The 25,535-nt window shown below is 38.5% G+C and overlaps 2 protein-coding genes across 2 annotated transcripts; both read left to right on the top strand.

Annotated features, from left to right (window-relative positions):
* Positions 1 to 1,646: 1,646 nt before the first annotated feature.
* Positions 1,647 to 10,377, top strand: LOC117305316 (patatin-like phospholipase domain-containing protein 4). Its single transcript, XM_033790178.1, has 6 exons — positions 1,647 to 2,178; positions 5,910 to 6,109; positions 6,829 to 6,966; positions 8,159 to 8,362; positions 8,909 to 8,974; positions 9,921 to 10,377. Exons 2-6 carry the CDS (start codon positions 5,912 to 5,914, stop codon positions 10,290 to 10,292), a joined length of 978 nt encoding a protein of 325 aa, XP_033646069.1. The 5' UTR covers positions 1,647 to 2,178; positions 5,910 to 5,911; the 3' UTR covers positions 10,293 to 10,377.
* Positions 10,378 to 12,529: 2,152 nt separating this feature from the next.
* Positions 12,530 to 18,010, top strand: LOC117305348 (gastrula zinc finger protein XlCGF8.2DB-like). The gene is made up of 2 exons (XM_033790215.1): positions 12,530 to 12,856; positions 15,093 to 18,010. Exon 2 carries the CDS (start codon positions 15,619 to 15,621, stop codon positions 16,747 to 16,749), a length of 1,131 nt encoding a protein of 376 aa, XP_033646106.1. The 5' UTR covers positions 12,530 to 12,856; positions 15,093 to 15,618; the 3' UTR covers positions 16,750 to 18,010.
* Positions 18,011 to 25,535: the final 7,525 nt, after the last annotated feature.

Here is a 25,535-nt window from a genome sequence, read left to right as displayed (position 1 = left end):
GGTCACATCATGTGAATACTCAAATTTAATTCCTTAAGATTAAAGGCACTGGGCACTCATTGTTAATTACTCACAATAGATGTTAGCATTCAACTTACTTGGCAACGAGCACCGGATAGTATAACACATTGGAAACGGGCTCCCTTTAAAGTAACGTGGTTTAAACAAATACTTTTTAATATAAAATCGGGATGTACCACAAACAATACAACAGGTTCAGAATGTGTTTAGTGACGACTTGAAAGCTAAGTTACTAGCACAGGATACTATGCTGCATGTACATGTAGTCGTAAAAATGTGTTAAGCAAAGAACTATATTGCCTAGCTGGAACAGTACACCAGCCAATAAGTCCATATGGTTAACATTGGTGTCACTGGTGCCCTTGTCCTTTTTGCTTAGTAAATGTTTTTGATCTTTAAATGCATAGCCCTAGCCTGAAATCACAAAAAGTGCTAGAGCATAGAAATAATTATCTTGATTGCCTGAAAACACTGGTTAACCTACCAGCCACAAGTCGATACAGTTTGCATTGGTGCCACCCTACTCATCTTTGCTTAGTGAAATAAAACTTGCTAAGCAACAATATAATCAACCTCCTCTATACCACCCTCTGTCGACAAGGTCAATGCCCTCCATGAGGAATAGAAATAGACATGTTACAAGATCAAAGAAGAACCATGCAGCCTCAATTTGTGAAATGCATGTCCCGTTCGTTTCTCGTAACCCCAAATAAAGTTCACATCCAAGCAACTGAAAACAATCACTGGATACTGATCGAAAACGTCAAGTTGTTTAAAATTAACAAAATATAAATCACAGACCAAAATATGTCCCAATTGGATCAAACTTCACACAAGAACAAGGCAAAGTCAGAGAAAATAGTTTCTTTGGACGCAACGATTGTTCTCCCCGCTGTTACAGCACACCGAGCGTGAAACAGCATCTTACTATAGTCTTAATCCCCCTACTTGCCCAAGGAGCCGCCTTGACAATAGAGACGATTGGTCGTTATTGCAACCGTTATAATCTCTTTTGAAGGCCACAGGTTAAGCTCTTTTAGGGGTCAGCAACAAATTAAAAAACTCAAGAAAATGAACTGGGTTAATTCTGTTATGGTTAGAAATCTGTCCTTTCTCTATGGTTAGACATAACACCCCAGCTTACAAAACATCCACAGAGCATGGCCTCCTGCAGCACAATATGGAGAAAACACACCGAAAATCTCGCTCAAATTTTAAAATACTCAGGCCCGGAAGCCTTTTTGCCATCTGAAAGCACACAATTTTGTGCATCAATAGTGTTTTTTCTTCCATTGCTCTCTTGCAACTTTGACGGCTCCCCTTGATTTAACGTATAGTTTTAGTCAACAAAGACTTCGGGCCTGAAGCCCTTTTAGGCATCTGAAAAGCATATTGTTGTGCATCATGGTGTGTGTGTTTTTGTTTCTTCATTATTCTCTTGCAATTGAGTCCGAATTTTCACAGGTTTGTTATTTTATGTATCAGGGATACAACAAGTAAGAACACTTGTTTTTTGACAAATTATCAAACAATCCTTTTCAGTGTCTTTAACAGCCAAACACATCGACCCACCCAACAGTCCCAGCCACACCCCTTTTTGCATCCCTAATTTTATGAGACGAACCCTTAAACCACTTGGATCCTGTCAGTCACAAATCGTTTACCGTTGCTATTGACTCAAAAGTGTCCGTGGTTTATCATCAACCCAGCGTGTGGACGACGTGCCCGTCACCCGTACACACAAGCCTGGAACCCCGGGACCTTTGTCCCTTCGATGGTGATATTTACCCTGTGTTGTTCGACGGAATGGCATTAAAATTCTTGCAATAGTCACAGTGTATTAAAAGCCTGTCTGCTGTTGCTGCTGTAAGGAAGAGCGGGGTAATTTTACAGTGAAAAACTTGGGTTGGATTTTGTTTCATTCCGTGTTGGTGTTCATTTCGGAAACTCCATTGTTGTTGCCTAAAATAATCATTTGGTTTTTGTGAGTCTGACTGCATTTTCAACAGAACCCGGTTTACTCAAAACAACTGGATATGGGAATGACAGTTCCAGAATAAAGCAATCGCCTGGACCTGGACGCAACCATTGAGAGAAATTGCGGTTGCTGGTTGATTCCTTGCAGAAATAAAAAATAACAAAGTACCCGAGGACAAGGTAAGCAAATGTTTACGTCCTATCAATTATGAAATTATTACTGTGTATGATTTGGGGGCAATGCCAGCAATAGACGTTTTAGTCTGATACTGGTAAATAATTTATGAAGAACAATTACATGACATACAGTTTATTTTTTCCTTAACTCGTTTCTCGACCATGAATAAAACATTTTCTCATGCGCCTACCTACCGTCGAATTACACCTGTAAGGAAACACATGTTAAAGACACCGAACACTAAATGTCAAAGACCAGTCTTCTCACTTGGTGTATCTCAACATATGCATAAAATAACAAACCTGTGAAAATTTGAGCTCAATCGGTCATCGAAGTTGTGAGATAATGAAAAAACAAACACCCTTGTCACACGAAGTCGTGTGCTTTCAGATGCTTGATTTCGAGACCTCAAAATGCTAAATCTGAGGTCTCGAAATCAAATTCGTTGAAAATAACTTCTTTCTCGAAAACTATGTTCCTTCAGAGGGAGCCGTTTCTCACAATGTTTTTTACTATCAACAGCTCCCCATTACTCGTTGCCAAGCAAGGTTTATATGCTAATAATTATTTTGAGTAATTACCAATAGTGTCCACTGACCTGTATTTGAGGAGCACCGATCTTGAGACCAGGCACGGAGTGTGACCACTGTCCACTCCTAATTTAAGAACAATCATGACATACAGCTTCTGTTAGTTATTAGTTATTAGTCTCTAAGTGCTATATGAATACTATTTGTAATTACTCAAAATAATTAATAGTACAACAAATTATTTGGTATTAAACAAGCAATTATATAGTAGCGTTGACGATTAAAGCCCATCACACGGGGGAATTTTATGGGCGATTTTCTGGCAATCCCGAGCCAACGAAATTTGCTAGCATTCGGGTTGCTCACTCACATTGCTTTGTGAGAAACGGCTCCCTCTGAAGTAACGAATTATTTAAGAAAAGAAGTAATTGCTCACTCAAATATTTAAAGGCACTGGACACTATTGGTAGTTACTCAAAATAATTGTTAGCTTAAAAGTTTACTTTGTAACGAGCAATGGAGAGCTGTTGATAGTATAAAATATTGTGAAAAACGGCCTTTTTTTAAGAAAAGAGGTAATTTCTCACTCAAATAATAATAAAGATAAATGCCTGAAATATTTTATTATACATCTGAAATCACACAGACTAATTGTGCAACAAAGTGTGTTCTCCTTTCGTTGTTCTTGAGAGAATATTGGTCTTTTTTACAATATTACTCGGGGTGTCCTATAGCCAAAATTATACCTTTCTTAGCCCTTCATTTCAGAGCAAAGATGATGAGGATTAGAGAGGGCTTGGTTTCTAATGAAAGAAAGTTTTAGGGCTTTAGTATACTTTTACATTTGTATAATTCTACTTTAAATTATTGTTGTTCTTTTTAGGATCAGCTGGAGAGGGGAGCCTCTCGACAGAAACTGTGTTTCTTTTAGGCAATCCTTCGGGCTCCATCTGTTTCTTTTTCTTTACTGTATCTAAAGGCAGTGGACACTATTGGTAATTGTCAAAGACTGGCCTTCACAGTTGGTGTATCTCAACATATGCATAAAATAACCTGTGAAAGTTTGAGCTCAATCGGTCATCGAAGTTGCGAGATAATAATGAAAGAAAAAACACCATTGTCACACGAAGTTGTGTGCATTTAGATGGTTGATTTCAAGACCTCAAGTTCTAAATCTGAGGTGAGGTCTTGAAATCAAATTCGTGGAAAATTACTTTTTTCTTGAAAACTATCGCACTTCAGAGGGAGCCGTTTCACAGAGTGTTTTATACCATCAACCTCTCCCCGTTACTCGTCACCAAGAAAGGTTTTATGCTAATAATTATTTTGAGTAATTACCAATTGTGTCCTCTGCCTTTAAATTGCTCTTTGCTGTACCTTTCAATGTTTTTAACCTAAATAATGTGCATTAGTGTACTTTATTACTCCCCGAGAAATGAAATAAATATAAAATATAAAGATTTGAAAGGAACGGTAAACAAACACTTGGGGAAAAGTGGAGACTCTCCATGCAGCCTTTTGAGGTCACAACAAATCGATATCGATCAATAATAAGTCCCCAAGTGCCGCGATTGCTTGGTGGATAAACACACTGTGGCTATAGAAGCACAGCTGAAAATCAATAGATCTTCAACTCCAATTGACTCCCTAAAGCTATGCACACTAATACTGTATTAAATTAAGACCCTTATGTAGACCAGTGCAGCTCACATCCATCCGATTTGTTTTATGTTGAACCATGTCAAAATTTCATAAACTAAGCCTGTTTATGTATAAGCACAACAAAAACGTACTTGGCACAAAGTTAACAAGCAGTATTTTTTTGTAACAGGTTATGGAAATTCGGCCCAGGAAGTTTTTATAGTGTACAATATACCAGTATCTCTACTCCAGTAATTCGTTTTTTGATGTATACCGGCGAAAACCATCGTCTCCAACCGTACTATTTCTCCAGAGTTGTGCCGAAACAAATTAGGAGCAACTCAATAGTCGACCCAAATAAATGGTTTCTACAATCTGCAGACAGGCAAGCTTAAAGGCAGTGGACACTATTGGTAATTACTCAAAATAATTATTGGCATAAAACCTTACTTGGTGATGAGTAATGGGGAGAGGTTGATGGTATAAAACATTGTGAGAAATGGCTTCCTCTGAAGTGCCATAGTTTTAGAGAAAGATGTAATTTTCCACGCATTTGATTTTATGTATATGTTGAGGTACACCAAGTAAGACTGGTCTTTGACAATTATCTCGCAAGTTCGATGACCGACTGAGCTCAAATTTTCACAGGTTTGTTATTTTATGCTTATGTTGAGATACACCAAGTGAGAAGACTGGTCTTTGACAATTACCAATAGTGTCCACTGCCTTTAACGTAACATTTACATTGGCTCGGTTCGATTCATGACAAGATCGACGTCTAAAACCAAGACGCTCCAGAGTCGTTCAAATGACTGCGCAACAGTCGATTGTTTCGACTTCTAGCGCGACGCGTCCAGTCGCTCCTAACATGGATGTTTAAGACATCGATGTACTTTAAAGGCATGGACATGCACCTTTGGTAATTGTCAAAGACCAGTCTTCTCACTTGGTGTATCACAAATGTATGCATAATAAATAACAAATCTGGAAAAAATAATAAAAAACGTTAGCTCAATCGGTCGTGGAAGTTGCGAGAGACTCATAATGGAGGAAAAAACACCTTGCATTGAATTCGATGACTCAGCTGAGGTCTCTTATTAAATTCAAATATTTTAGTGAGAAATTACTTCTTTCTCAAATACTACGATTCTTCAGGGAGCCGTTTTTCTCATTGTGTTATACTATCAACAGCTCTCCATTACTCGTTAACAAGTAAGTTTTTATTCTAACGATTATTTTGAGTAATTATCAATAGTGTCCAGTGCCTTTAACTCATTTGTTCGGCGCGACTCTGGAGCGACTGTCTGAAACGGGTGTTTGTTATTGGTGTACCAGCAGCCGATTTCACGAAACGCTAGGATCAATCCTATCTCGAGTTAGGACGAGTAACTCGTCCTAACTTAGGATGGGTTCAATGCGTCCTACGTATTAGGATACGGAACTGAACTCGTCCTAAGTCCTAAGATTGATCCTAAGTTAGGAAGAGTTTGGTGAAATCGACGGCTGGCGATGTAGCCTTCGTGACAGAACCAGTGATGATTAACTTTGATTTCGATTCACAGTTATGGCAGGGGAGAACCTAACCGCGCCCTTTGACCTCGCCCTGGATGGGAGCTCATTCTTTGGTATCCGTAACATTGGAGTTGCGCAGTGCCTGTGCGATCACGGTCCCATCGTGCTCAGCAACGCACAGAGGTATGGTGGGATATCGTCAAATGCGTTGATTGCCGCTGTCATGGCAACGGCTCGAGAAAATATACCTGTAAGTTCCTTTAAGTTGTAAACTTCTATACGTAGTGCCGCCGTAACCAGAAGGGTCAAGAGCGGTAGCCACCCCGCTCAAAACCTACTCTTTACTCGGCCACTCCCACCGAATTTTATGAGATCAAAACAATGTTGGCCAATAAGTAATATCATTTTGTATACATCACCCCGCTGGGTGTTCAAGGCACAGTAAAGCAAAAAACAAAACGACAGAAAACAGACTCACCAAGTCCTTGAAAACTTGTGACGTAAGATAAGTTTTGAGAAGAGATTTGCATTTTGTGATTCAAAGACATTATCTATGGGTGCGTTCGTTAAGCTTCCCCGGGTCGACCCCGGTGTGTGGCGAATTTTTTGTCCAGGACGAACGTGGGTAATTATTTGCCCACGTTCGTCCTTGAAAAAAACCCGCCACACACCGGGGTCGACCCAGGGAAGTTAAACGAACGCACCCTAAGATAGAGAGTTCCAGACGCGTGGCGCAGCTGAAGAAAAAGACCTGTCACCCCAGGAGTGCCGAGACTTGGGTTCAATGAGGAGAAGCATGGAACTTGCTCAAAGATTTCTTGACAGAGTATAAACTTGAAGAAGTTTTGAGATATGCCTATAGTGGGGAGCCTCCTGTGCCCAAGTCGTATACGTTGGCGTCAATCTTTACGACTTATTTAATAGCAAATTATCAATTAAACAGATGATCGTTCCCCTATATCCTTTTAGAGTTACCTCTACGCACTCTATGACATCGTGGACGAGGTTGCACCGTTGCCTTTTGGCGCGCTTTCTGTTGGTTTTGATTTTATTGATCGTCTGCGGTCAGCGCTGAAAGCAAATCTACCGAGTGATGCACATGTAAAGGTAAGAATTTCACAAATATTATTATATACATGCTGAATGTCATGACATGACATGTTGTTTACTAGTTTCCCAAGTTGTGTGAAGTTTTGCGGTTGTGCGCCTTAAGTTCAAGACTAGCCACTTCGACACACGAGTTCGTAAAGTTTTCAGCGTTAAAGTTTTACTCTCCAGATTCCCTTATTTTGATCAAGTTTATGTCGTTTTAAGGAATCACACACAGTTGTTGAATACATATACATAATTGATATACAAGTTAAAGGAGCTAAAGAGAATTAAATCAGTTGAACAGTGTAAAGTAGCTTTCTTCGTCAATTTTATTGCAACAACGTATAAACTTTATGATCTCGTCACGCTGAATCTATACAACATACGAAATCAACCTGAAAGTATAAACACGTTTGATGAGCGTAACATTCCTGCCTTCTTAAAGGGACGCGTTGACTTGGATCGGGCGAGTTGGTCTATACAAAGCGTTTGAAACCAATAAAATTCATAAATTATGGTTATTTAAAAAAACATTTTTTTAAAGTAGCATAATAACGATTTACACAAAATATGCATCAAAATTGCAATATTTTGAGTGAGAAATTACCTCTTTCTCAATCTCTATACATTACTTTAGAGGGAGCCGTTTCTCACAATGTTTTTTGCTATCAACAACTCTCCATTGATCGTTAAAAGTAGGTTTGTATGCAAACAATTATTTTGAGTAATCACCGATAGTGTCCAGTGCCTTTAAAGGATGTGGGTACTTTTTGTAGCACAAAATACAATGTCCACATATTTACATTAAACTTACACCGTTCGAAGATAATGATAGTAGAAAGCGTACCTTAAAATGTTAGTTGCTGAGGTGCTGTAGTCTTTGAGAAATGAGTAAAACAATGTCCTGAAAACACGTTTTTACATGCTAAAATAGTTTTCGTCTCATGATCACTGAAACACTTCTCAAAAACTACAGCACCTCAGCAGGTAATATTTTCAGAGAAGCTTTCTACTATCATTACCTTCAAACTGTGTAAGTTTAGTGTTAATCTGTAGACATTGTGTTTTTTGTCCTACAAAAAGTACGTAGACCCTTTAAGGCAGAATATTGTTCAGCAAAAGTATTTCTCAGTGTAACTAGAAGTGAGACTGTAAATATAGAACCTATTGTTATAGTTGAATCATATTTTTTAATTCTTGCAAACAGGCGACAGATCGACTGTACGTAAAAGCCACTGTTCTCAACATTGTGGACAAATACAACTCTGTAAGCGTTCATGATGTGGACCAGGGGACGAGTTCGAGTATACGAACTAAAGGACCAAAGGTGTTTGAGATAGGAGATCGATGCTGGAAGATTGGGAACGAGGTTGAGATTTCGAGATATGAAAGCTTGGAGGAACTAATTGAGGTAAAAACATAAAACAATAATTGCAATAACCAAATTGCATAAAGCAAAACAAAGCAACAAACAATACAGTACATAGGCCTACCTCACAAAATGTTGTAAAGACATTAGTTAGTAATTTACCTCTGTTACCTCTGGAGAGCATGTTTAAAGGAACACGTTGCCTAAGATCGGTCGAGTTGGTCTTTGAAAAGCGTTTGTAACCGTTTGTTATAAATTGCATATTATGATTAGAAAGATATTTTAAAAGTAGAATATAATGATTCACACTAGTATCAGTCGAAATTGTGGTTTTGCTTTTATCTCGTCGACTAACACAGTCGAATGGCCGACCGTGTTAAATTGCAAAGTAAAAGAAAAAATACGCAAAAATTCGAGGCAAATTTTTGTGGATCATTGTATTTTACTTTTAAATCATCTTTCTAACCATATCCATTTTACAAACGCTTTTCAAAATACCAACTCGACCAATCCAAGGTGTTCCTTTAAGTTAGTAGTGTATCTGTTTTTGAATCTCTTCTATTCTTTTACTTTACTTGATGTATGCAGGTTTTACTTGGCTGTATTTACGTGCCGTGGTTTCCAGGCTGGATCCCACCACAGTATAATGGTCGTGTAAGTAAAGTAACCCACACTTTAAAAACTCTCGGGTCACAATAGGAAACTTTTGGGACTCTTCGTGGCAGCAGACTTAACAGGTAAAATCCATTGTTCTTGGTAATGTGCGCATGATCAGAACTACGTAAATAATGGAAATTTACATGGTAAGTCTGCTGCCACCTAGCGGTCTAAAGTCTCCCATAGGCAGCGCTGACAGACAAATACTGACTAACGACTTGTCACCAAGTCTAACTGTCTCGCGCGTATTCGAACATCGGTATCTTGGCCCATAATTTCATTAGAGCTGGGCGCAAAAAGTAGCATACCACAAGAAAAAAATGCTTAGCAACGCTGTAAGGGAACCTGCCAAAACACCAGGTACCATTGTGACTGGTCCTGCTAACTTTTGCTTAGCAGGAAATTGTTGAGCAGTTTCGAAAAGCCACAAGTTTCCAGAGATTATCTTTGGTTTCGTTATACCTGATAAGAAAGTTGCGATTGAAACCTTTTAAAAATGCAATGCCGAGATTAATAGCAAGTAAAAGCAGTACTAACACAATATAGAGCTCCATTATTACTAGTCGTAACAGGAATAGGTGACCTGGGGTCGATTTCACAAAGAGTTAGGACTGTCCTAACTTAGGACTAGTCCTAGGAGATATCAAAAACGCATAGCTAATCCTAAGTTAGGACGAGTAACTCTTCCTAACTCGAGATAAGACTAGTCCTAAATCCACCCCAGAACCCAATTTTATAGAACTTCTTGAGCACAAAAAGTAGCTTAGCGCAAGAAAATTAAGCTCACCAGAACAAAGGTAAACCAGCCAAAACACAATTTCACTACATGTATTAGTTGCACTGGTATCCTGCTTATTTTATCTGAGCAGGAAACTCTTGAGCCAAAGCCAGTGAGGCTGATGCGCAAAATAAGTAAACTTTGTACTGTTTTCTTTTTCTTTAGTTCCTCGGGGATGCCACACTCTTACAGACCAGCAACCTCCCATCAAACGTCAACTTCAGCTTCGGCACACCAAATAAGCTCATCAGAATCTCGCCCGATCCCAAATCCCGCGCGACAATGCGAGACAAGATCGCCTGTGGTTGGGTGGATACAACGGGTCAACGGTTCGATATCAGCGCACTGGAGATGTTTCGGACTGGCAACGGACTCTACCCACCGCCCAAAGGGCATTTAGAAGCGTACTATGCAGATGGATATGAGGACGCAACCAGATTCTTGAAATTTTATCACTGTTATGCGGAAAACCAGAAGGGCTTTGAACCTAGACATGATCGGTACGCGGCTGTACATTCCGTTGAGGACCTTCGATAAAAACATTTTGGTCTGTAGGATTTGAAACTTTGCATGGTGGAAATACGATATGGGAAAGATTTGCACCATGGAGGAAGGAAGAGAAGGAGCTCGAACGACCCGCAAAACCGCAGGGTAACAAAAGAATACCCTGACAATGCCCCTGTCTGACCAGTGGAAAAAGATAGGAGACCTCCAGCTGGACGGCCGATTAACGAACAGGATTAGATCTCTTTGTACAGAACGTGCGGTACCGCCGCTCTGCACCGTTGCCTTCGCGTAAAGTTGAATCATTGGAGACAAGAATTGTGAATATACACACAAGCGGTGGATCAAAATTTGGGTATAAGCACACGAGGGTGGTTGGTATTCAATTGTGTTCATCGTTTAGGTGTCCAGTAGCGTCCACAAATGTTATCGCGTCTCAAAAAAAAGTAGTTTTTCCTCTATTATATCCATAAGACGTACGACGCCATAGTTTGGTGAAGAACCAAGTGCGCACGCGCAAAATCACACACTGCAGGTCGCCCATTGTTTGTGAAAGGTATGTGGGTGACTACGAGGTGTCGTTAAACGACCGCGGGTTCGACTTTTGAAGTCCCTTCGTTTGAACTCCTTCTCTTCCTTCCTCCATGATGGTCTGACGATCTGACATTTGTTCGTCGGACGTTATGGCTTGTTTTACGCGGTGCATGTGCTGTCTGACATTAGATTGGTGTTCAAAATTTAGTTGTGCATGTAGCTTGTCGGGGGACATTGATAGAAATGGTACCCGGCATTACTTTATACTGATGCCATCAAGCTAAATGGGTCGCTTTTCGGAAATCAGCAGGCTCATGGAGAAACTTCAAGAAAATACAGGCCAAAGGGGGTGAAATTTCAAAAAATATTTGTTTGTAAAATAAATGAGAATGCCAAAATATTACGTAATTAATTTTTGCACATTCTATATATTCAAGAGCTTTATAATATCGTGTTTTGATGGACAATCAAAAAAGTTGTCATGTACATTTTATTTGGACAATATTGCATTAAAATGTGAGTGATTTGAATACTTGAGCCATGTATCATTTTTTTTGAATGTTTATTTTAGTTGTAAAATTTACTTTTTGTTTAGTCAACTTAAACATATAGCTTGGTAACCCCCAAAATATTGAAAGTGCCGAATTGAATCGGTACAATGCATTGGGACAGTGCATGCAATGCTTCTGGTCAATTTGGAAGGTTGGTTCAAGTCAAACTTAAAGGAAGTGGACACTATTGGTAATTACTCAAAATAATTATGATCATAAAACCTTTCTTGATTACGAGTAATGTGGAGAGGTTGATAGTATTTCGAGAAAAAGGTAATTTTCCACGAATTTGATTTCGAGACCTCAGATTAAGAATTTTGAGGTCTCGAAATCAAGCCTCTGAAAGCACACAAGTTCGTGTGACCATGGAGGTCTGATCCTACCTCCATGGTGCGACCATGGTGCGACCATGGTGCGACAAGGGTGTTTTTTTTCTTTCATTATTATCTCACAACTTCGACGACCGATTGAGCTCAAATTTTCACATGTTTGTTATTTTATGCATATGTTGAGATACACCAACTGTGAAGACTAGTCTTTGACAATTACCAATAGTGTCCAGTGTCTTTAAGCATTTATGACCCCCGGTAAAAGAAATTGGGAATTTGTTTTATCCGAATGCCATTATTATTATCCGCCCTGCGCAAACTTCTCTGGCAAAATGGCGGTCCGTATAAATTCACGAAGTCAGAAAAATCAAATAGTTTTTGAGGTACAGTATGTATTACTATATTATTCTTCTTCTAACAAATCTTTCAAACCATGTTCTTCAAAACATATTATACTTGTATAGCTAGTGTTTTTTGTAGCCTATCCCAGTGCCCTGAATGATAAGACAATAAACAGTCCCTTATAAAGGCTTTAACAAAAGTTAGCATTTACTCTAGTTGAACGGGAAACTCTGGATTTCAGTTGGGGTGGTAACTAAAGTTTGAAACTGAACAAAAATAATGATCATCAACTCATGAACTCATCAACAAGAGTGTGGCCCGAGTGAGGCGGCTATTTTATGCAACTCGCTGCTTAGAGAATGATTTCACAAAACAGCCGTGAACACTATCGCTGTGTAACCAGCCTGTCCCCCAATACAATAATATATTGTGGCATTCGATCACATGAAGGTGTAAAGGGAACCCGACAACGTGTAGTTGTCACGTCGGACGCAAAATGTTGGGTGTGGTGCTCGATCCCTGGAGTATATAACGTTGAAAAGCAAAAAGAAAATGCTTGGAATGAAGGTTGGAGTTTAATTGTTCGCGACCTCTGTGAAGATTTTGACATGTTGACAATTATTTCTCTCAAAAAGATTTGATTTGCGCAAAAGTTTTGAGGTTATCCTTGTCAAAAGCTGCGGTACTGGTAGGGTAATCTGCAAGTACAGTAGCTTTCTTTTTTCTAGTCACAACTAGTCAGGAACCAAACGTCAAAAGGAGACAGAATGGAATGATTGTCACTTTCGAGTTTGTGGTCTCCACTTCTTGCGCTAAGAAGATTATAGATCATGTAGATACGGTAAGTGACTACGTACTAGCTACAACAACTGGGGGAAAATATCGACTATGCTTTATTTAAAATGTGTGTTTCTATTCGAAAAACGATTTCACCTACTGGAGAAAGCGTGGCACTATGTTAATTATAGGGCTAGTCTCTGTAAGTTTATTTCCTTATTATATTAATGTTATTACTTTTTTAAAAGTCCTTTTAAATTTAATCGTGATTTAAATTAATGAAAAAAAAAACCTATGAAAAATAAGGTAAGGTCAAGGAGCCACAATTAGTTAAGATAAGTAAGACTAAGACTAAAAAGAGTGAGGCGCTGTCATTAGTAAATTACCAAGACCAAAGTTGCTGGAGAAGGACTTAGCTTGTTGGGCTGTTATGGCTTAATTTATAATATCGGTGTGGTCATCTCATCAATTATATAGTCGCCATTGTTACACTACTGACCAGACCGATAATAAAAGAGAGCCAGAATAGGCCTATATTATTATTATTTTAAACAGCCCAACAATTTGCAACAGAGCACTAGGCTAGACTAGAGCTACTCCTAGAACTATTTGGGTTTCGTCCGCTATCGTCTCCCAAAACCTCATAGGGTTACATCTCTCCAGAGTCAAGACAATAACAATGATGGTTCAATCATGGATCAATTAATTTTGTAATCGCAAATCGCTCTTTTTTTTTTTTTTTCTTTCTTTTTTTCGCCAAAATTAGGCTTTATGTGTCCTTTGACCCATGACCTTTGCAATTCAAGAGCAGTGTCTTGTCAACATAGACAACAATGTTGCTCGGTAGCTAGAGGCAGTTCAAATCCTTTATTTTAACACCGGGTACAAACTGCCTCTAGCTATCTGGCAATCTCAGTTGTATCACGGTGTTTATTGGTAAAAAACCAAAATGAATATTAATAGATGTTAAATGTCTATTATATCGTTGCGGTACCCGCTGCCAAAACATAGGATTCGAACTGCCTCTAGCTGCCGGGCAACCTCGGTAGTCTAGTTGGTAAGACACTGCTCTAGAATTGCAAGGGTTGTGGGTTCGAATCCCACCCGAGTAACATGCCTGTGATATTTTTTCACAGGACTCGGGAAAGTACTGAGTATACAGTGCTAACACACATCGGTGTATGGGTAAAAACCAAAATTAAAATGAATATTCTTTATCCCCGACGCAAATTTAACATCTATTGAAACGTTTGCAGTACCCGCTGCTAAAACATAGAATTCGAACTGCCTCTTGCCACTGGGCAATCTCGGTGGTCTAGTTGGTATCACACCGCTCTGGATTTGCAAAGGTCGTGGGTTCCAATCCCACTTCAATAATATACCTGTGACTTTTTCGCAGAGCTCAGGAAAGTACCGAGTGTACAGCGCTAACATAATAATAAGCAATCCCTCGATGTCGAGGAAGATGTTCTCCACAGAATAAACTTAGTTATTAGGGTTGAGGTAGCTGGTGCCTAAGGTGACTCCGTCGATAACTCAAAAGTCCAGTCCGTGAGCAACATACTCTCAGGCAGATTATTAGGGTTGAGGTAGCTGGTGCCTATAAGGTGACTCCGTCGATGACTCAAAAGTCCAATCCGTGAGCCACATACTCTCAGGCAGATGTCACAGGTTGTAGTTATAGGGACGGTTGGACCATGGAGATGTCTGTCACGTTCCCTCTCCTTTCGCTGACTGACGATTAGCTGTTGCCTGAGCTAGTCGATTCATTTCAAAACTAGCCGTGCCTCTGTGCAACCGTTGCCTCCATGATGCTCGATCTGCTGTCAGGTTCTCCCAGGAAGCAGTATTGATACTACACTTTTGTAGCGATGCTTTTAGGGTATCTTTGTAGCGCTTCCGTTGCCCTCCGCAAGTCCGTTGTCCTTGGCTAAGCTGAGAGTAGAGTACCTTTTTAGGAAGGCGCTCGTCTGACATTCTGACGCATTGGCCAGACCATCTCAGCTGGTGTTTGATGATCAAAGCTTCAATGCTGGTGGTTTTTGCCTCAGTGAGGACACTTGCATTGGTGTGTCGGTCTTCCCATTTGATGTTAAGAATCCTTCTGAAGCATCGCTGGTGGTAGCGTTCCAATGTCAGCAGGTTCCTGCGATATGTAACCCAAGTTTCACAACCGTACACATCGGTGTATATATGGATAAACCAAAATGAATGTTATTTATTCCTGATGCAAATTTCCATCTGTGTATACTATCATTTTCATAATAATCATTATTCAAAATTGTTTTTAATTATTACAGATGAATTCTGCAAAGATCGCGAATGTGGAGCGATCGACTCAGAGGAAGGCGAGCTGGAAAAACATTCAAGTAATCACGAGGTTGTTGGATGGATTTGTGTATGACATTTTTAATAAACTTTGATATTCATGAACACAAAGCACCAAAGACTTGACACTAAACAAACAAACAAACAAACAAACAAACCATTAGATTCTGAAATTTTCTGGAAAGGCCCTCAAAAATTACGAGCAATTTTTATAATTCTCATTGTGTTGCTGGAGATAAACCATTTGTTTAAAAAAAAAACTAAAAAAACAAAAACCTCATGAAATCGTCACCTGAATTGAAAAACCATTGCTTATCCATACTGAAGGGCAAACCATGTTGTGGAATTGACTTTTCACAAAAAAAACCACTTGACTACCTATTAGACTTCCACACTGGGAGAAACCATCTACTTGTGATCTTAGTGGAAAAGATTCAAACAGAAAACATCTCGGCAGAACATCAGAAGTTTTTAATCCAATGATAAAATCATCCCAACATGAATTCTGGAACTGAGACAGTTGAAGTTGTTTGTGATATGAATCACCCAAAAGACCAAACTGAAACAAAACCAGTTATTTGTGAAGTTTGTGGCGAAGCCTTTTTAACAAATCTTTGCCTAACCACCCATTGCTGTGACCTTACTAAAGAGAAATCAATTGTAAACAACTTTTGTGGAAAAGATTTGTCTAGAATAGGCGGTATAAATACACAACAAAGAGTCAAATGTGAGGAGGAAGAATATACTTCTGAATTTTGTGGAGCAGTAATTTCACAAAAATGCACACTGACAAAACATCAACTTGTCCACACTGGAGACAAACAATTTGTTTGTGACATTTGTGAAAAATCTTTTTCAACAAGCCGATACCTTTCCATCCATCAGCGTGTCCACACCGGAAAGAAACCATATATTTGTGACATTTGTGAACAGGCCTTCTCACAAAGACATTGCCTGACGGACCACCAGCGTATCCACACTGGAGAGAAACCATTTATTTGTAACACTTGTGGAAAAGCCTTCTCACAAAAAAATACACTAAAAAAGCATCAGATAGTCCACACTGGAGACAAACCGTTTGCTTGTGACATTTGTGGAAAAGCTTTTGCGCAAAGTAACAACGTGACTGAACATCTACGTGTTCATACTGGAGAGAAACCATTCGTTTGTGATATTTGTGGAAAAGCGTACTCGCATAAAACAAACTTGAGTGTCCATCAGCGTGTTCACACTGGAGAAAAACCATTTGTTTGCAACTTTTGTGGAAAAGCCTTCTCACAGAGACGTTTCCTAACAGATCATCAGCGTATTCACACTGGAGAGAAACCGTTTGTTTGTGACATTTGTGAGAAAGCCTTCTCACAAAAATATACACTGAAAATGCATCAGATCGTCCACACTGGAGAGAAACCTTTTATTTGTGACATTTGTGGAAAAGGATTTTCTTTCAAAGGAGGTTTAAAGACTCACCACAGAGTCCACACTGGAGAAAAACCATTTGTTTGTGACATTTGTGGAAGAGCATTTTGTCAAAGTGGGAGTCTACTTTGTCACCAGCTAGTTCACACCGAAGAGAGACATTTGCTGACGCCATTTGTGGCCAAACCGCCTCCTGAAGAAAAACTCTGACCGCCTATACTAGTAGCCAAAATAAGAACTTTGTTACATCTGTGCTAAAAGAGGTACATTAGACTTTTGGACATTTTTTTCTGGACAAGTTGTTAAATGTCTGTCGCGGTGATAGTGTTCCGACTCTCTACAAGATTCCCGCGACACTGGCGGTATTCTCGCGAGACTGCTGGTCCCTCGAGAGTACTACTCTCGCAGAGACCTGAATCATTATGCCACCACTATGACTCAACTATCACAGCGACAAACCATAAACGACTTGTCCACAAGTGAACAGAAGTGAACCCACACAAACTTGCCAGTTTACTGTAATGTTAAAGTTGTTTATTGATCATTACAAAAATGAACTCTGGAAAAAATTACTTGTTCATGATGTGAATCATGATTCATCAGATGTTTGTAGAACAGAATGTTTGAAGAAGGGAGTTAAGTTAAAACATCCCAACGTGATATATCTTGTTTTGACCAATCAGAGTCTGTAAACTGTCCAAGGTATTTATTAATAGAAAATAACTTTTACTTGAGGGATAATATGTTTAGGCCCAGAGTATTTTTGTTTTATTGACATTGAAAAATGCCTCAGGCAAAGAATGCGGTGCACGGTGGTCTAGCTAGAGGTCAAGTTTGATCAATAGTTAGACCAGCATGCACCTCATTCAACAGTTTGCGCTTGCAAAGTGGGTGTTTGAAAAAAGGTTTATGATATTTGAAGTGGTTGATAGTTTCATTATTAAATCACAATGGTTCTTTTTTCTTTAAATCAGTGTCACCTTGTTTTCATTGCTGTTTCGCACTTCTGAGAAAATTCAAGCTTTTTGAGTGTTTTTTTATACTCATCGATAGTTTGGAGATTTTCAAATCGTAACATCCTAATTGGGGACTTTTTGGACACTTGGTAATATTATGTGCACGCTCAGGTTTTGTTAATTAAATTTTTTTAAGTTATCAACCACAAGGGTAAATTTTAAATTTGGGGCTGAACATAGACAAATTGACTTAGAGAGCGGGATTTGAACCAACAACCTCTGCGTTCCGGTGCTCTACCAACTATCAAGTCCTTTTGCCAAAATCTTTGTTTTCGGATGCCACTGGGGGAAACTACCGGGATTACACCCATAAAAGTGGGTAATGTAGGGGAAAACCTTTATTTCCCTTTTTGGGGGGTGAGGTGATCAAAATTCATTGAAAAGTAAACAAAACACAAGACATAAAGCTGTGAAATAAATTTGTGTTGATTTGATTCATAAAAAAACAGTTGTATACTTTGTGGGCGTAAAACTTATTTTTTAATAATCTCCCGTTATTTCGTCAACACAGAGGGCGCTGTCTTCTATTTCGTGTAATTTTTTTTTAATCAAGAGAGGGCGCTCTCTTAAAATCATCTAATTATTTTTTTAGATCGAGAGAGGGCGCTGTGTTTCTAGAAGCTGCGCATGTGCATTTTGTTATGTCATATATATATAACCACAGTAAACATGTCGTCTGCTCACACGATGGTTTTAAAATAAAAATGTTTTCATCACAAAACATCGGTAAGTAAAGATTTGTTTGTTTGGCGTATTGATTATTTCGTCTAGAAATAGCTGGTATATTCTTGGTGTGGATGTAGATTCCGTGGGGCACAGGTAGCACACTTTTTGTAATACTAATGGAATAAAAACTAAAACTAGTTTGTTCATTTGTTGGAACTTTGATTTGAACATGTTGAAGAGTTTGGACAGTACAGGTACGTTCGGGGCATGACAGATGGGACAACTGTGATGATAGTAAAAAATCAATAAGCCCCCAACCATGGAGGAGGCTTTGAACCAACCCATGGACCATTCAATTCAATTCAATGAACATTTATTTAATGAGGATAATTAAAATAATAGCAATAACGTCGTAGCCCACCTTGAAGTTGTTGGGCTGTTTATATGATGTGTCTCTCTTTCCCTTTGGCTTTAAACATCATTTGCATACTGTGTCCGTCTGTGATATATTATAAGAGTAAGACCATGGGACCAAGTCCCAAGAGCCCATAATAGCCCCGCGAAAAGGTGACCTTTTTTAGCAACAACTTAGCAAAGCATCTACAGTATCTAGTCGTAAACTGATCACATAAATCTAGTTTATCATTGCCATCAGATTTTAAACTTAAACTTTAAGTTTTAAAACTTATTGCAATTGTTGATATGTTGACTGCATGACTGGGTCACTGAGTAATTGCATTTGACACTCACACGACACCTAGTATGTATACTGTATGGACCCCTGCCAACACCAAAACACTTGTGTTCCAGGGCCCAATTTCATGGCTCTGCTTACCGTAAGCACGGAATCGGCGCTTACGGGAAGCAGGGAATTATGTGCTTACGGCAAGCGTATTTCACGGGTTAGCGGCGAATTTTGGCTTCTGCACGTGCGTACTCAACGTTACTAGGCATTCTACGCTTACAATGCTAGCGCAGAAATTTGGCGCTAGTAGTAAGGCATTCTACGCTTACAATGCTAGCGCAGAAATTTGGCGCTAGTAGTAAGCGGGGAATAATTATCACAAGCGTGGAATTCAGCGGTAAGCAGAGCCATGAAATTGGGCCCATTTGTACGCAGTATGCACAACCACCAACCCTTAGCCAATGACGAAGATTAAAGTTTCCTTTATAAAGTTGATACCCCATCATTCAATTTTGTTTCGAGTCGAGTCAAATTCCTTAAGCACTCTGTTTAATTTAGCATATATCGTCATTCTTTTTCGTGACATACACACCTCAAATAGCGTCTGTGAATTTGAATGTTGCTTTGATGAATTGTTAAATTGAAAGATTATTTTGTTAAATCGAATGACGCAACACTACATTCAACTATTCATAAAGCGAAATCGAATTACCCTTTTCAGTAGCATTCGATTTCGCGCGAAACAGAATAGCTTGGTGGTTAAATTGGCTGCTCATTTACCAAAATTGACTGAGAAAACATATAATAGCATTGTACTTCCATCCCAGCCTCCCCTTTTTCTCTCCATCTTGCACCGCCCCTAATATCCCCTTCTACTATTAGCTTTGACCCTCCATCCCAGCCTCCCCTTTTTCTCTCCATCTTGAACCGCCCTCTTTTATATACCCCTTCTACTATTAGCCTTGTACTTCCATCCCAACCTCCCCTTTTCTTTCCATCTTGAACCGCCCCAAGATTACCCCTTCTACTATACTAATTAGCCTTAAGTTGTACAATCCATTCCAATCCCCCTTTTCTTTCCATCTTGAACTGCGTTTCAAATTCAGAATTCGGCCATTCAATTTCGTTTTGAATCGAGTCAAATCCCTTTAGTACTCTGTTCAATTGAGCATAGCGTCATTATTTTTCGTGACACACACGCCTCAAGAAGCGTCTGCGAATTTGAATGCCGCTTTGATGAGTTTTTATATTGAATGGTTATTTTGTTTAATCGAATGACGCAACTTTATATTTGACTAATCAAAAACGAAATCGAATGACCCTTTTTAATTGCATTAGTTTTCGCGCGAAAAAGAATAGCTCGGTGGTTAAATTGGCTGCTCATTTGTCGAAATTGACCGAGAAAACCTATAATAGCTTTGTACAATCCATCCCAACCTCCCTCTTTTCTTACCATCTTGAAATGCCCTCAAGATATACCCAGTTCAATTACCAGCCTGATTTTGTATCAGTCCCAATAATAAATTTTCAGAAAAAAAGAAGAACAACTCTGAGGGTTCTGCATAAATTCCATTTTAGTTTTATTCATTTACTTCAATAATATAAAGTGCAACTGTCACAAGAGCAAAAACTTTAATCAAACAAACAATAAAAAGTACAGAAGCAAACACTTTACTTTAAAGACAGTGGCGGTATTGGTAATTGTCAAAGACCAGTCTTCTCACTTGGTGTATCTCAACATATGCACAAAATAACAAACCTGTGAAAGTTGCGAGATAATAATGAAAGAAAAAACACCCTTGTCACACAAAGTTGTGTGCTTTCAGATGCTTGATTTCGAGACCCCAAATTGTAAACCTGAGGTCTCAAAATCAAATTCGTGGAAAATTACTTCTTTCTCGAAAACTACGTTACTTCAGAGGGAGCCGTTTCTCACAATGTTTTATACTGAACAGCTCCCCATTACTCGTTACCAAGTAAGGTTTTATGCTAATAATTTATTTAGTATAATAAATAGGCACATTGTTTGTTTGAAACTGCAGACTGTCAAATTTGATCAATGACTCTTATAATTCAACCAATACTTTATTCTTTTCTTTGATTTCTGTTTACAGGTTTATTAAGATAATGAGAAGCAACAAGAGATGCATCAGGGCTGTGATGAGAACACTTGGCTTGCAGCTTCATCATGACTTCAAACACTTCATCATCTCTCTACTACAAGCTTCTTGTACTTCTTGGTAAATTATTCAGCACTAGGTTATTAAGGTAGGTTTGTCGTTTGTTTAAAAAGTTCTAAAAAGGTCTGTTTACAAAATGCACTTTGACAGGGCTGCACTTTGACTTCATCATCAATATACTTAAAGGGCCTTGTCAGTCACACTAAGTCGATTTGTCGGCAGTTTTGAGTTGAACGCTGCAGTATGCACGAACAAAACACTTTGATATCAAAGTACAATTTCAAACATGGTCTCACTATTCCCCCAAGAAATATATGTAAACATTCAGAAAGCCATGTTTCTTCTTCTTGGGTATTTTATTTTAAAGTGGTTGACTATAAATTGCTATAAATCGTGCGACATGACCTTTTGCACTTATTGTAGTCCAAGCCCTGAGGAAAGCCAGGGATGTACAAAACAACAAGTCCTCTTGCCCGGCAAGGCAGTAAGGGGGGCATGGCTTGGACTTTCACCCAGGGCCAATTTTACTTCCCCGATCCCCGGCCATGTTCTCCGCTAGGCCCCAGTCCCCCTTCATGACTCAAACACACTTCCTCTGAAAATGTTTTACAATCCAAATAAATTGTGCACAAAAGCGATGCGGTTATATTGATGAAGTCTTACATTTTGTAAGCAGACCTTTACTAATAATCAGTTTTGTTGCAGCTGTTGATTTAAGGGACATATCGATTGGTGCTGGCTGAAGAATATTTACAGTTACTTTAATGCCATTTTGCTGCCAAAGCTAATAGTACAACCCATCAGCAAAAAGCACACAATGAATTCCAATTACCACATTTGTTAAAGGCTACTAATGCTAAGCTGCAATATAAATGTGTTGATAGAATTACACTACCTCAGTCATGTGTCTTAATTCGTTCTCTTGGAGAGTGTAACTTTCCTACAAGGACCAATAAATATTTGGGTTCGTCGAACTCTCCAGCTCAGATTTTTCCTAGCGTTGCCAATTAAAGTTAACTGCAGAGGAGTTTATGCTGGGGGTACTTCTCCAGAAGTCCTTCTGCCAGCACACATCTATAAAAATAATAATAGAAAGACAATTAATTAGTACTATACAATCATGAATCTATGTGATGCTTAAGTGGCTCACAGGTATGGGTGTGTGGTGAAGCCTTGTCAAAGATCACATCAAGTTTGTCTAGTTTAGATTAACGCACCAAATCAGCTCAATTGTTAAAATGTTCAACAAATCAATTTCAGTTCTAAGATTTTGTAGGAAGAAGAAATTGAATGTGAGGAACATTATGGTATCAATTGGGGGTATTAAGTTGTGATTTTAGATTCTATCAAGTAGTAAACCACAAGGTAAACTGGCAGTGTAAATAATAGTAAATAATTTTGGGTTGAACAAGAAGACGAACTGACTAGAGCAGGGTTTGAACCAAGTACCTACGGATTGAATTATGCCTGCGCACAACTGAGCTATGCAGCCCTATGTTGGCGGTCTCCCTATTTTGTCAATAAATGTTTGCTTGGGGTGCCAGTTCTTGTTTCAACCCAAAATGATTTAAAATTATTACCAGTAAGCATGTATCCTTTAATTGCCTATTCTGTAACCTTTCTAAGTATAGACTTTGAATGTTTATTTAGTAGACCCTTATCGTATTTTACTTTTAAAACTGATTGATCACCAATGTCAAGTTGTTGTAACAACACTGGTTATTTTCAGAACAAACTTTTTTGGGGCAATTCATTCACATCCTCCTGTTTCAACCGTGTTTGAATTTGAATGACCTAAAAAACGCTTTCAAATCAACCGTGTATTGGTTGTGACAATCAACACACAAGCAAGAATGATTTATTTCAGAGAGAAATCACTATCTGAAACGTAATACATGAACTTTCAGATTAAAACGCATCAGTTTTTGTTGTTGATGTTGATACTGTAGCTGACCGGATAAGAACACCCGACTCAAGCTCTGATGTTTCTATTCAGCAGAGTGTGGGTTCGAGTCCCGATTGTGACATTTGTGTCGTAAAGCAGGACACTTTTGGAACCAAAACCTTAGAGTGCCCTTTTATTGTTGTGTGTTTGCATCCTTGGCGTTTATATCCTGACTGAAGGACTATGCTAAGTATCGAAGTAGAAGTAGAAGTAGAAGTAGAAGTACACATAGAGATGAAAAGGTGCAACAGTTTGTTGTAGTTTAAAATAAGTGGCGTAACCAGAGGGGGCCCTCAAACTTTCCCAAACATGAGACAAACGTGGGGATAAGTCGTTAAAATGTCTGTTGCGGTGATAGTGAAACAGCTCTCGCGTAACAATCATGCTATACTGCTGCTTTGCGAGAGACTACTACTCTCATGACTACTGCTTTTTAAATGACAAGTTAAAATTAAATATTATCTGAAATGATGTCTTTGTCCCCACTTGTGACCTAAAGCAAGACACTTTAAAATGATGTACGAAAATGCGTTACGTGTACACTACAGTATGTATTGTTGTTGTATATGTTGAACCGTGGGCCTACATATTGGTAAACCTAATTAAGTTGCATTTAAAGGCCGTTATTTGAGTTAAGTTGTACATTTGTAGATGAATTTTGAAGAAGAAATGTTTGGATTGATCATAGATGTAATACAACAGTGTAAGCAGTGTGAAGGTGTTTAGAAGTATTTTGGGGACGTTATGGTGAATTTCACGACTTTTTGCACTTACAAAAAAAAAATCACCGATTTTCACCAAAATTAACGAGCGTACGTTTCAAGCGATTTTAAGAAAATGATTTACCAAAAGTTTGTAAAAATTGAAATTTTTTGTAGTTTTTTTTTTCTAACAACCTTTTTTCACCAAAATTAACGAGCGTGCGTTTCAGGCGATTTTAAAATTTCAATTCACCGTTAAAAAAAAAATTAACGGTGAATTTTTTTTTTTTTCCCCAAAAATGAAATTTTATTGAAAAAATCTTGCCTCCTCCTCACCCTCTCTCCCCGGTCCCGCCTCCCCCCTTCTCTCTCTGGTCCTGGTGTCGTCCCCTCCTCGTGGTTCCGCCGCCGTGTTGCCTCCTGCTGCTGCGTCTCCTGTCCGTGCGGTTAGACCTGTACATGTTCCTGTGGGAGATATCGTGGGTTATTTCTTTATTTCGCTTACCTCATGGTCCGTGCCGGGGCTCGAACCTCTCATCTTGTCCTCGCGAAACTGTAACCTTATCCACTAGGCTACAACGATGACTGTACAGATCATACATTTTTTGGAGTGATGAATATTGCACAACCAGTATTGCGTAGTATATTTACGGGAATAAATAAATAAATAGCCCCCTCTGTTGGTCAATTTTTTTTTAAATAGCCCCCTCTGTTGGTCAAAAATGTCCAGATGTAATAAAATTGAATGTCGTTGGTGAAATGTGTAATAAAAAAAATTGTTGCTGTTTTTAATGAAAAAAAAAACCACGTTTTTGCCAATCAGTTATTTAGTGAGTCCGTAATAATGTTTACCCTTTTATAGCCCACCTATTTTAACCCACTTTTTAATATAATATTTAAAAACAAAGACGATTATTAAAGAAGAACACATGGCACACTTTTTTTTATTATATTCATTCCTCCACATTTTTTTTATTGGAACATATAAATAATTATATCTCTTTTAATAATAATAAAAGACAAATTCATGGTCAAAATAACACTCTTTGACAAATAAATTAAGAGTTAAAAACTCACAAATAAGTAGTACAGTAAGACAATCTATTAAAGGGACACATTGCCTTAGATAGGGTGAGTTGGTCTGTAAAACGTTTTTGTAACCGTTTGATATGAAATGCAAATGGTTAGAAAAATTATTTAAAGTAGAAAACAACGATCCACAGAAATATATGCCTTCGAAATTGCAAGGTTTTCCTTATACGTCATAAACTAACAGGGCACGCCATTTTGCCATTTTGAGGAGTCAAATTTTTTACTCAAAATGTCCGACCGTGTTGGTTTGCAAAGTAAAAGGAAAACCATGCAATTTCGTGGCATACTTATGTGGATCAATTTATCCATATTATGCATTTCATAACAAACGGTTAAAAACACTTTTTACATATCAACACAACGTGTCCCTTTAAAAACACAATATGTCCCTTTAAACAAGGATGATGGCTCTATATAGAGGCCAGAGAGTTTTTTTGTACACGGGTAATGAAAACTCACATTATAAGTGAAAGAAATAAAAGACCGTCAATTTAGACAGATTGTTGATAATAATATTATCTATCCTCTTGGTAGAGTGTCTGCCTTCGAATCACAAGAACTTAAATACTCAGATTTCTAATAATATAAAGTTTGTATTAAAGGTATTATACAGGATCGGAAGAGCTGACAAAATAGTCCCAGAAAGTTTTAATAATTTGTGTGATCAGTCATTTGTCGGTACTGGTAAAAATTTGGATTAAATCTGCCGTG

This window comes from Asterias rubens, chromosome 22 (genome assembly GCF_902459465.1).
Source record: "Asterias rubens chromosome 22, eAstRub1.3, whole genome shotgun sequence".
In the NCBI taxonomy this organism is placed as follows: Eukaryota; Metazoa; Echinodermata; class Asteroidea; order Forcipulatida; family Asteriidae; genus Asterias; species Asterias rubens.
The sequence above is the reverse complement of the archived record's forward strand: the minus strand, read 5'-3'. Positions and strand labels throughout refer to the sequence as shown.

Excerpts from the sequence above, each read along its gene's own strand:
- LOC117305316 (XM_033790178.1), top strand. The coding sequence starts at position 5,912 with ATGGCAGGGGAGAACCTAACCGCGCCCTTTGACCTCGCCCTGGATGGG. Across the intron at positions 6,967-8,158 it reads CGAGTGATGCACATGTAAAG|GCGACAGATCGACTGTACGT; the intron begins GTAAGAATTTCA and ends TCTTGCAAACAG. Across the intron at positions 8,363-8,908 it reads GCTTGGAGGAACTAATTGAG|GTTTTACTTGGCTGTATTTA; the intron begins GTAAAAACATAA and ends TGATGTATGCAG.
- LOC117305348 (XM_033790215.1), top strand. The coding sequence starts at position 15,619 with ATGAATTCTGGAACTGAGACAGTTGAAGTTGTTTGTGATATGAATCAC.